General features: G+C 41.4%; 1 protein-coding gene across 2 annotated transcripts; it reads left to right on the top strand.

The window, feature by feature from the left end:
* Nucleotides 1-419: 419 nt before the first annotated feature.
* ddx6 (DEAD (Asp-Glu-Ala-Asp) box helicase 6) lies at nt 420-9,729 on the top strand. Of its 2 annotated transcripts, none has more exons than XM_088427387.1 (14): nt 420-439; nt 1,986-2,595; nt 2,678-2,741; nt 3,307-3,411; nt 3,495-3,624; nt 4,407-4,553; nt 4,637-4,731; nt 4,812-4,934; nt 5,210-5,338; nt 5,700-5,816; nt 5,941-6,004; nt 6,287-6,388; nt 6,475-6,654; nt 7,176-9,729. In XM_088427387.1, the coding sequence occupies exons 2-13, from the start codon at nt 2,396-2,398 to the stop codon at nt 6,648-6,650; spliced, it is 1,452 nt and encodes a 483-aa protein (XP_088283513.1). In that variant the 5' UTR covers nt 420-439; nt 1,986-2,395; the 3' UTR covers nt 6,651-6,654; nt 7,176-9,729. The 2 variants fall into 2 exon arrangements, with proteins under 2 accessions (XP_088283513.1, XP_088283511.1); XM_088427385.1 differs by lacking the exon at nt 420-439 and adding an exon at nt 919-1,081.
* The last annotated feature ends 2,633 nt before the right edge of the window (nt 9,730-12,362 follow it).

Here is a 12,362-nt window from a genome sequence, read left to right as displayed (position 1 = left end):
GCTTTTGTAACAAAATAAGATGCATAGTTCCAACCATGATTTTAAACATACAGTTATTATAAAAGTACGTACACGGAAATTAATGTCTGACTTTCACAAGATGAATGTTTGCACACTTGTTAGTTGACCATCGTCGAATTAGAAGTCGCATATCTCAGATAAAAGCAAGTGAGAGCAAAAGCAACAATCCAAGACATGTAAGTTAAAAGCCAGTGCGATACGTGTCACTTTGCGATTGAACCCCATCATCGCCAATGAGCTGCTCGATACAAAGACTAAAAAGAATCAATATCACGATGTGACTATGATGGATTTGATACAAACGGATACAAAGATGAAGATAGACGAAATAAACCGTTTTGCTCGGTTGATGGCTACTGGCTTACGGTTGTTCCGTGTTTGGTTACGAGCACTAGTGGCACATTGGCTCCCTCTACTGGTATGTTGAAAGAATTACAATTGGTTATAATTATTGCATTATCATGCATTATTATTTTTGTGCTGATATTGTTGTGTTTTGCCTTTTATTTTTATAGTGTAAAACCATGCCTTGTTTTAAATGCTGGGAAACACTTGGTTACGGTACTTAATGAAGTGGCCTTTGTAATGCATTTTGACAGACGCAGTCAGGTATCAAATTTTTAAAAAGAAATTGTGCGCTTTGAAATGAATTTCAGGTGCTTTTTGTAAGTATAAAGTGATCAAGCCTATCGCGTTCCAGTTGTTAACTTGGCCAAAAATTGTCACGTGCCACGCGTGACGTCACATTTCGGCTAAAGTGTAAATAACACAATCCCGACGGCTCCAATTGACACGTTTCCGCTTCTCCGAAAAGTATTACCAAACCATTTGTGATATGATAATGATCGAAACATCTATTTTATGTTTGATTTTTAAAAAGGTTAGAAATGAAATCAGCTGATCGCGGCGGTGGGAGGCGGGCTCAAATACGAGTGGACGCCATCTTGCAGGCTCGGATGAGAAGAAGCCTCATTCGTGCTCTCGGCTACCATTTGACAAAGCTTTAAAAAAAAATAAGAAAAAAACAACAAAAAACGACGATTTTCTTCGCTTATTTGAGGTAACGAGCGGGTATACTCGAATGCGACGTGCGTGTTTAATCATCTGCTGGACACCCAAGTCACCTACGCCGTGTTGTTTGGGAATATTTAATGTCGTATTTCGCCATCGTTTGCTAGCTAGCTAGCCAGCTAGCCAATCAGCTAGCTAGCTAACTAGCGACCACAAGACGACGTTGGTCGTTCGTGTTTCGGAAAAAGAAACGAAAGCGGACACATGGTGCTTAAACGTCGTTTAACACGCGTTGTTTTCTTAATCTAGAAAATATTAGACACGCTTTCGTGTTTCGGCGACTTCCCCTTAAAGGCCAAGCTAATTATCAGGTGCTAGCCGCTACTACGTCATCGTTTATTATCCGAACTCCATTGGAACATTTAATGTTTTTTTTTATGATCAAAGGATATTTTGTATCATCGGATACATAGTCAAGTGTTTTCTTTTACTGTCTTAGTGTACGTAACTTCATGTTTTCACCTTTTTTGACTTTAGGGATTCAAGTTAGCTGTTAGCTTCTAACTGTTGGAGACCATCGCACACAGAGTTGGGAAAATACCTTTTAATGATGGTTTCAAAGAAGTGTTTTGTAGGAAAAACAGGAAGTACTTTGTTTATTTCGCTGAAGTCATTATGAATATTAATATTCCAGTTTGGGCAAGCTGAACCGGGATTTCCGACCCATACTGCCCTCCAGCTTGTTCGAATAACCTTATGTAATGTCTTTTGTAGGGTAAAGCCCGTTTGGTATCGTCTGGGACGTATTACCATTATATTTAAATCCTTATTGTGGTGTTAGCCGTTAGCAGCTAATGTCATAGTTTTTTTTTTTTGGGGGGGGTGCATCTTTTACTCATGATTGACTTGTTTCATCTGTTAGTGTTGTATGACTGACTACTTTTGTGCTTTAGGGTTGATTATAAATCGACAAAGAGGACGCAGCGGCTCGGAGCTCCACGAGATGGCCAGCTCGTACAAGTCTGCCCGTTCTTGAAAGCCAGCTAAACCCTCTCAAGAGTTTGGATTCCAGACACCTGCCGTCAGGCTCCAAGCTCACGCAGACTGAACTGCTAAAGCCCCCCCCCCTCCCCCTATTCCGAACGGAAATTGACTCAAAAACATTGAGGAGACGTTTTCACTTCATGTCCCAGAAACGGCAATATTGTGTAGTTAGTGGCAGGTATAAATACGTGGACTCATTGTACAGAACGAACGCGCCCAAGAAGGAAGGCTTACCTTTAATTGTGAGTTTTTCCAGCTGAGTGGATTCATTCCTCATTTGAGGTTCATCGTTATTGGACTGAGAAGCTAAGGACGAAACATGAGCACTGCCAGGACTGAGAACCCAGTTATCTTGGGTTTGTCGAACCAGAACGGACAGCTACGGGGCTCCGTGAAGCCGGCCGGAGCGCCGGGTGGCGGCGGCGGCGGCGGAGCCGCCCAACAGCCGCTAAACCAGATGAAAGGCATAATCAACAATGGTAATGCTCAGACAGCCCCCACGACTAACGCTGTCATCAAGTAAGTTGGGTGTCGGGGAAAGTTGGAAACATGACAAGTGTGTGCTTTCATGTGATCCTCATGGGTCTTTGGACTTTTACAGGCCTGGAGATGACTGGAAGAAAAATTTGAAATTGCCCCCAAAGGACATGAGAATGAGAACTTCGGTTTGTATTATCAGTAGTTTTTTCAATCATCCTTAAACTTTAAATCTTCCAAAAATCTTAAATGGAAAAATGTATGAAGTTAATTACTATCTTCTGGAATGTTTGGTTATTTTGAAACAGTTTCATCCAATAGAAAATTTGTGTATTTACAACTATAGTATTCTCAGATATTAGAACATAGCTTAGCTGTAAATATTGAAAAACAAAAGGGGGACAAGTTGCTAAATTTTAAGTGATTGTGCTGATCAGATCTATTTAGTGATGTGCTATAAAGCAAATCAAATTGTCAAAATTAGTTCAGCGATTGTAATATTTTCCGGCGCTTTTTTGCTGCCCTTCCAATTCGTATTTTCACATAAACTAGAAGGTAAAAAAAATGCCCTGGAAAAACAGAAATTAAATAAATCGGACGATAAGACTAAATTTAGATATGGTTCGGGAGCATCTTAAGAGTGTTTCAGAAAGAGCGCAAACACTGCCAATGAATTCCTGAAGATCGCACGTGATCAATTACAAATTGAGTGCGGCGGTGAGCTAACGAACGCGTCCGCTGGCGTTCCAACAGGATGTGACGGCAACAAAAGGCAACGAGTTTGAAGATTACTGCCTAAAGAGGGAGCTGCTCATGGGCATATTTGAGATGGGCTGGGAAAAGCCGTCTCCCATTCAGGTCCGTTGTTAATCCCCGTACCAGAAGCGCATCTTCATGTCGCGTGGCGAGCGCGTCATCAAAGTATTTTGTGGCGCCCGTAGGAGGAAAGCATTCCCATTGCGCTGTCGGGGAGGGACATCTTGGCCAGAGCCAAGAACGGCACAGGGAAGAGTGGAGCCTACCTCATTCCCTTACTTGAACGGATTGACCTGAAGAAGGACTACATACAAGGTAGGAAGGAATGTCTGCCTACAGACCACTTTGCTCTTTTGTCTGGCACGTTTGGCACTTATTTAGCCATCTTTAGCAGTAAAAAGTTCATGTTTTGTCTGTTTTGTGGGCTCAATAACCTCATGTGTAATTTAATAGTTTTCGAGACACATTTTCCACTTGCAGTTGACAAAATGCTATCACATGCTCAAGGCTAACCTGTGGTCTGGGTTTGGTCATGTGACGCTCGCCAGCTGATCCGTGATTGGTCGTTATCTGAGCTTTGAAGCACGTTGTCGTTTTCAGTCGACAGCAACTGGAAAAATGTGTTCAAGGTATTAGTGGTACTTGAAAAATTATTAACTTACCTGATTATAGACTTTGTCCATTTAAATTTTACTTACTTTCTCAAGTGATTTGCTAATTGACTTGTAGACTTTTTACACCTACTTAATTTTACATACTTGTTAATTTATATGATTAGGAACATGGCCATGAATTATTAAAAAAAAACATGAGTATAATTTTTGTTTTATTGAATTGCTTGAGTTTAACATGAATTGTTTTACAGCATTAGTTTTGTTGCGATAATCTCACATTTTTCTTTTAATTTCTCAATTTATTGCAATTGCTAAAGTAAAAATGATTAGTGTAGTTTTCATTACATAATGATATGGTCCATCAATCAAAAAGTAAACTTTAAAGTTTGCATTTGAGAGAAAATATTTTCCCACTTTTTTTTTTTGCTATTTTTTTTCAACAACAAATGTACAATTTTGAGTCTTTTGTTCTCATTTACTCAGCACTGGTGATAGTGCCCACCAGAGAACTGGCCCTACAAGTCAGCCAAATATGTATCCAGGTCAGCAAACACATGGGAGGTGTGAAGGTGATGGCCACCACGGGTGGAACGAACCTACGCGATGACATTATGAGACTGGACGAAACCGGTAACGCTTTTTAACACCAGCTTGAGACTCTTGCTGACTAAATTGCGTTTGACAATTTTTCTTTGTCATCATTCTTTTCCCAGTTCATGTGGTCATCGCCACCCCAGGGAGGATCTTAGATCTCATCAAGAAAGGAGTGGCCAAAGTCAGTCAAGTGCAGATGATTGTTCTTGATGAGGTGAGATGTATTTTTTTTTTTTCTGCCAGCCCACACCAATTATTTATCTAATCTATGGTCATTCTCTCCTTTGCCAACAGGCTGACAAACTCTTGTCTCAGGACTTCGTGGTCATGATGGAAGAGATTCTGGGCTTCCTCTCCAAGCAGAGGCAGATTTTGCTTTACTCTGCTACCTTCCCCCTCAGCGTGCAGAAGTTTATGGTAAGTTCTCCAATCGTGATCTTGCTGAACGATCAAAAGCACACCACAAGGTGTCCTTTGTAAATAAAATAGGCAGCTCTTAGGACTTAGACCAGCCTTGCTTTGAATTCGGAAAAGGTCTTGATTAGGTTTTAGTCACAGTTTTAATAACTGAGCTCCAGTAGGCTGGTAAAGCTTCCACGGTTCTTTCTTAGGGCAGTTGGTATTTTTTGACAAACGCACCCTAATTCGCTCTCGCTCCCTCTATTGTAAACCACTTTTCACTTTTGTTTTAGAACGCACACCTACAGAAGCCCTACGAGATCAACCTCATGGAAGAGCTCACGCTGAAGGGCGTGACTCAGTATTACGCCTACGTCACCGAAAGGCAAAAAGTGCATTGCCTCAACACCTTGTTCTCCAGGGTAAGACTGACTTTGGTTCGACTTTACACAAAGCTCAGTTATTTAAAAAAAAAAAAAAAAAAAGAGTAAAAATGAAATTTAAAACAAGTTTTACTTTTGTATTCGCTTGCATTTAACATTACACCCCCACTCCCTCATAGAATTGAAGAGCAAAACGTCTGCCTTGCATGAAATACTTGTGTAAACAAATGTAGCGAAGCACATTGAATGAATGACAAAGTGCAAACTTAAAACTTTTTTTCAACATTGTATACTAGCATGGGCGAGCTGTTGCTTGTTTTGGACCAAACAATCGCCCCAGCCTTTTTCAATGTAACACATTAGTTTGAATGTAACGACCTGTGTCTCGTTTATCTTTTAGCTCCAGATCAACCAGTCTATAATCTTCTGCAATTCCTCTCAAAGAGTGGAGCTCCTTGCCAAGAAGATCTCCCAGCTTGGTTACTCATGTTTTTACATCCATGCCAAGATGAGACAGGTTTGGATACACTTCTCTGTCTTTCCATTTACAGTTGCTTGAAACTAATGAAGCCTATCAGCCACTCTTAAAATTGTCATCGCAAGAGAGGTTTTGACCTCAATTCTCCCCGTTTTTCTTTCAGGAACATCGCAACCGGGTGTTCCACGACTTCCGAAATGGTCTATGTCGAAATCTCGTCTGCACAGGTGAGTCGCAACACCCTCTTGGATTAGTGAATACTGATTTTTCAACGAGTTGAGGAGAACCCGGAGGTGTCTGCAAGCCAGAACAATTTAGCGTTTTTTTTCTTATTAGCTACAATTGTGATTAAGGTAAAACATGTTTGACTGACACCTGCTGTCACATCAGGTAATAATCATTTTTTTGATTGTGTGCTGCATAGTTTCATCATGACCTGATTGGGACAAAACTGTTAGCTATAATATTCAAACGTGAATGCTCAATGTGCGGCATTGTTTCTCTTTCAGACCTCTTCACAAGAGGTATAGACATTCAAGCTGTGAATGTTGTGATCAATTTTGATTTTCCGAAGCTGGGAGAGACGTATCTTCATCGCATTGGCAGATCTGGTGAGAAATCACCTGAAGCATTTACCTCCTTTACTAAAACGAGTGGGGGAAAAAAAAAGTACAATGAAACCTCATGTTCAACACAGGCCGCTTTGGACACTTGGGTTTGGCCATCAACCTGATCACATACGACGATCGCTTCAACCTGAAAGGCATCGAGGAACAGCTGGGAACTGAGATCAAGCCCATCCCAGGCATCATCGACAAGAGTTTATATGTGGCGGAGTACCACAGCGAGAGCGGCGAAGAAGTTAAGCCATGAGCCAGTGAGTATACGCGTGCTCCACGACTCTTAACTAGTACTAACACAGGAGGGTTCTCTCTTTTTTTTTTTTTTTTTTTTTTTTTTCAGGACACCAACATTTAGCATTAAAAAAAAAAAAAAAAAAAAAAAAAAAACTTTCCTCGTCTCGGTGGCCACTTTTAGCCAATAGCCTCAACAGGCAAAACGTCCGTAACGAAATTTCTCAAACATCCTGAAAATTCTTGCCTTGTAAATTAGGACTTAAATATAGGAAAAATGTGTACCTAAAAGGCAGTTTTTGCCTGTTCAGGCTATCGGCCAAAAGCCGCCGACGTGCCCAGTAAAGGGTTAATCAAACACAATGATAATCAGTTTTCTTTGACACAAGACCTAAAGTCTAATATTTGCTGTCTTATCTGAAATTCTGATTAGTTGGACAATTCTAAGTGTCAAAGTGATTCAATCAATCATCAAAAGTAATCAATTTAGTTGTTCATTAATTGTTGGCTGCTAATATTGACTTTTTCTTTTTGGCATTTGCAGAGAAGTCCATCCACCATTCCCCTTGGGACCCCCACCCACTCCAGCCTTTTTTTTTTCCCCCCCATGATATACAGTTCTTTTTTTTTTTTTTTTTGTAACGCCTTCGTCAGGAATGTGAACGTCAATTGGATGCGTTGTGGAAGAACTCTTTAACCCTTTTCACAAGGCTCAATGCTGCACCGCTTTCACTGAAGACACCCCCACCCCATGAGAAAAGTGCGGGACCAAGTGGACAGCATATCCCTGCGCGCAGAAGTGAATCACTATCTAACATGAAGCCAGCACCCAAAACCCCAACTGGCTGTCCCAAAAATGAACGCCCAACGTCATCTGCCATTTTTTTTTTCCTCCTTGTTTTGGAACCATTTTGTATGAAGTGCCTTAAGAAAGCAGTCCAACTCGTTGTGAAGTAATAACCCTCGTCGTCATCAATCATAACCACTTTTTCATTTCTGCTTGTCCGGGGGGCCTGCTGCGCTTCAGTCTGGCTTAACATTGCAGGACAACCTTGGATCCCCCCTCCCCCCTCTAGTGGACACACATACTGGAGTGTTTTTGTTTGTTCGTTTTAGCGAAGAAGAAAGCCAGACTGTCCGTTATTTTTAGTTGGAAAAAGAAGTTTGCTTTCAGAAAATCCCGACACTTTTTCCTCATCTTCAGCAGCAGGGCAAAAATCAGATGGTGCAGCAAATCAACAACTTGAGTCAAGAGGATTCCTCAACCGGTGGAGTTTTTTTTTTTTTTTTTGCCCCCCCTCTCCTTTGTCCCCTTCCCAAACTGCTCATCTTCCTAAGGATGGCCAAACTTAACTCTGTGAGCCTGTGTAAATACACTTTCATTTTAAGATTGTTTTAAAGCAAGTTAACAAGAAGGCCGGCTGCACCAATAGCAACCCACCCACACACACACACATGGACTTGTTGGCACTGGAGACTATTTTGATTACTGCCTATTGGCCTCTGATATTATTTATAATTTTAGAAATGGCAGAAGAATTAGAATCAAAAAGAAAAGACCCCCATTGTGCATGAATAGTTTTGAGGCCAAGTGTCATAACTGCAAGTTGCACTGAAATCGAGTCACGCAATTTCCACCCCCGCCCCACCGCCGGATCGGACCGGATCGTCCGACTCGCTGCAGTGCAGCTTTCCTTGCAGTGCAGCCACTTTTGATTTATCCAAGAATGTTGTGTGGAAAAGCATAAGTGACGCTTCTTACCTGGAGAAAAATGTAGCAGGAAATCACTACGCGACAACATCTTCACACGCACACACAAAAAAAATAAACCGACCCGGCACAGGTTGGCACTTGCAATGCACAGAGTTGAGTTCAGGCAATAACACGGACGGCTTTTTGTACCTGCCACGCCAACGCAAACTTGTTGCTGTAGCGGATCCTTGAAAAAGAGAAAAAAAAAACTAAGGGGAATGGCGGCGACGGATGACTAAAAGGCTTGGACTGCAAACTTGGACTGAGTTACTGGCTTCAATTTCTTCCCTGTTGTTCTCCTGTGTGGGGGTTTGGTTATATGTCCTCTTAACGTCCTGATTTTCCAAAAATGCTCCTCTGAGCTTTTTTTTTTGTGGAAAGTTTGGTTTCCCTCTTGTGGCGAGATGCTCTTCCGACTGTTCTGACCAACAGCGACTTTACCAAATGTTCCCGCTCACTCCCTCGCTGCGTCTGAACGGCCGTTTCCCCTCGCTCGCTCGCGTCTCACGTCGGCCCTTAAAGTTCTATCATGTAATTTGGCTAATCTGGCGGGGAGGGGGGGAGGGAGGGATTTATGTTTTGAACAAAATATTCAAATAAATACCAGCGAGTGAGCGAGCGGGGGGATCAAAACTTTGCAGACACCTGGCAGCCGTCTGCGGCCTGGCGTCCTGCGGCAGTACTCCCGGCTTGTTTTTGTTTTGAAGGCGGGTCCTACTCGAAGAAGGATTGATGATGGGATGCCGAGTACTGCCGGCGGTCGCCATGTTGAGAACCTTAGAGACTGAGACAAAAGCATCTTGCCAGATTCTTTAATAATTGGATTTGTTTACTAGCTAAATTGGTCTCATTCTTTAAGGTCGTTTTAAATTGGGGGGAGGGGGGGGGGGGGGGGGTAATTGGCTCGCTTGCTGCCCTTATGCACACGAATCCTCCTTGACAGCGGTGACGAATTCAAAACAAAGCGCACACACGGTTTGCGTCCAATTCGACTAAAAGTATCACCGTCTGGCGAGGAGGATGCCGCCGATGCATTAAGTACACCACAGGGTGCGGCTCTTCGCAATTTCGTGGAGTGGATGAAAAAGAAAATGAAAGTTGCCCTTGTTTTCGATTTTGTTTTGCTTTTGCCCAAAGAAAGATATTCAAATGGAAAATTCCAAATTTTAAGTTTTTATTTTGATTTCCATGGAAATTTGGTCAGAATTCAATTGGCAGAATTTTCAGTGAAGCTAATTTTACAAAGATTTGAGTTGAAAACAGCACAAAAAGAAAATGTCATGAATATTGGGCTTAATAATTGAAAGTTTTGTTCAAAAAAATAAAATAAAGCTCACTGAATTTACACAGTCTCTGTTTTTTTTTGTGTGTGAATGAGCAATATTTTACACTGAATATTTGCGGTGTTTTAATACCTCTACTATGAAAAAGCCCAACTACCAGGTCATTTTTGTTTAAACTCGCAGTGATTAAAACGCCACATTTTGTAGACTTAAACTTTGCTCTCGTTCTAGAATACAAGAAGCCTGACTGCATCAACCATCACCATTACGATCGATTGCAATCCCCTGGAATAGATCGTCACTCATCACAAGAAAGTGAGGTTATTTGTTCACGTTTGCAGTTGCAGTTTTTTTTCCACTTTGCCCTCTGTTGTTGCACGTTAAAACCAGCAGAGGGCACTGGCGTACCTCACATAGCAACCATGCTTTGTTCATGATCGTGTGTGGTGAAACAGGTGCATGTTCAGTACAACGTAAAACAATCGAAATGCTCTTCCTCTCCTTTACAGATGGCGTTCAGTTGTTAAAGTATCTTGGCTTTATATGACGCATGTGAGTAAACTGAGATACACAGGTGACAAAAGGACCGTGTTTGAGCATATATTAAATTGGCGCACAGGAGACGCATAAGAGGAACGCAGATGGCATGCAGCACAAGTGGCATACAAAACGACGGGCAAATAGTTGACATGCAAGCGGCAGATTGGAGCCACGTGAAAGTTAAAATGTGCCTCCGGAGCGCGGAGGGAAAATATATATATACACACGAATGATTCATCGGATAAAACTGCATCCGGTCGTAATTTATCTTGCCCTTTTCATTCCAAGGATCAGGACCTTGTTGACCCATTAGCAATAACAGCAAGTACTGTACTGGATGTTGCATCAGTTTCCAAAATGGCGCTGCCCATCAAAACTATCTAGAATGATTTTGCGCAAACTGTTTTGACAAATACAGGACTAAACACAAAAATCTGAACATCAGAAGGTTTTTATTTGACAATATTGCTCTCTCTTACAATCAAGACCTCAAATTGAGACTTCCGGAGGTACACCTTAAGGGAGAGGTTGGGTGGCTTGCAACATGAGGTAGATCATCCATGAAGTAAATCATGACTTAACTGGGTGTCTGTAGCTCTCCGTCCCCGCCAGCCCTCAGTTTTTTTCGCGATTAATATAGCTGCCGGTTAACAGCAGTGAATGTGTCAAACAAAAAAGTTTCCATAGAAACAGTTCTCAATTATAGGTTTTAACACAGTCCTTTTGCACCATACACCAGGAGCATTTGCAAGACCTTAGAGAGGGAACTTGAAGGGTGGCGCAGTCATTGAGCAACTTTTTGAAGTATAACTCTAAACACCTATCATTATCAATCTTTGTTGCGGTTATTCTACTTTTAAGATAGATTTTTGCTACTGTGAAAAATAGTGCAATAATTTTCCCGCAGCGGAACACTTTGAAACCAGAATAGTTTGGGCAAAAAGCATTACAAAATGTCATCAGCAATACAAGTTGGCACATGGCTGAGCGGCAGAGTGAGTAGGACTGAACGACGCCCAACATATGGCATGCGAGTGGCAGAATGAAGGCGGATCAGTAAAAACAGCTGAAGTGTCCGCCCACAGACCCCATGGCTGTCAATTGAACAATTTAGTGAGCTGCCTTATTTTTCTGCGCCTTGCTAACAATCAGAATTTTGTCCTTACTGCGTCGGCCCGAAAAGAATATGACTGTTAAAAACAAATAAATAAAAACACCTTTGATGAATAATTTAGTGTTGATACTCACACTTTGCTGCAGTTGTGGATTGTGCTGAGTCGCGCAGGCTGATATTACAGCGACGACATTTCCATTTTACACCCCCACATGCCTCATTTAGAGAGTGTGTGTGTGTGTATGTGTGTGTTCCCTGACTGAACTCTCCCTCATTTGCAAGTTAAGCTCCTAGGAAGAGTAATGAGAATAAAGGGATTTTAATTACGACGTACAGCGAAGCCTCACTGTTAAAATGGCAAATAGTGAAAATATACACGCAGGCTAATTAATGCCCTCCAATTCCCCCCTTTTTTCGATTGCCTATATTAATAGTGGCGGCGCAAATAATGATTTTGATTTGACCCCCCCCCCCCCCCCCCCCCCCCTTAATCCCCCCTTATGGCGTGGGTCAAACTGACCCATTTCAAACATATCCATTAAAAACCCATTCAAATTGCATTTGTATGCATTTTTTGTAAATGAATAAGCAAAATTCGGGTCAAAATGACCCAAGAATATTGTTGCTGTCCAATTATGAATGGCAGTTATACGCATTTTTTTAATGTGCTTGTTTTTGATAAATGAGCAAATCTTGCATCAAAATAACCCAAGAATGTTGTTTTTGACGAATAAGCAAAATTTGGGTCAAAATGACCCAAGAATTTTGTTGCTGTATAATTATGAATGGCAGTTATACGCATGTTTTTAATGTTCTTGTTTATGATAAATGAGCAAATCTTGCATCAAAATAACCCAAGAATGTTGTTTTTGATGAATAAGCAAAATTCGGGTCAAAATGACCCAAGAATATTGTTGCTGTCCAATTATGAATGGCAGTTATACGCATTTTTTAATGTGCATGTTTTGATAAATGAGCAAGTCTTGCATCAAAATAACCCAAGAATGTTGCTGCTGTTAAATTATAAATGGCGGTTGTATT

The sequence above is a fragment of the Hippichthys cyanospilos genome, chromosome 11 (assembly GCF_059441005.1).
Source record: "Hippichthys cyanospilos isolate Australia breed blue-spotted pipefish chromosome 11, RoL_Hcya_1.0, whole genome shotgun sequence".
NCBI lineage: Eukaryota > Metazoa > Chordata > Actinopteri > Syngnathiformes > Syngnathidae > Hippichthys > Hippichthys cyanospilos.
Note: the sequence above shows the minus strand (reverse complement) of the source record. Positions and strands in the feature narration are given on the sequence as shown.

Excerpts from the sequence above, each read along its gene's own strand:
- ddx6 (XM_088427387.1), top strand. The coding sequence starts at position 2,396 with ATGAGCACTGCCAGGACTGAGAACCCAGTTATCTTGGGTTTGTCGAAC. Across the intron at positions 3,412-3,494 it reads AAAAGCCGTCTCCCATTCAG|GAGGAAAGCATTCCCATTGC; the intron begins GTCCGTTGTTAA and ends TGGCGCCCGTAG. Across the intron at positions 3,625-4,406 it reads GAAGAAGGACTACATACAAG|CACTGGTGATAGTGCCCACC; the intron begins GTAGGAAGGAAT and ends TCATTTACTCAG.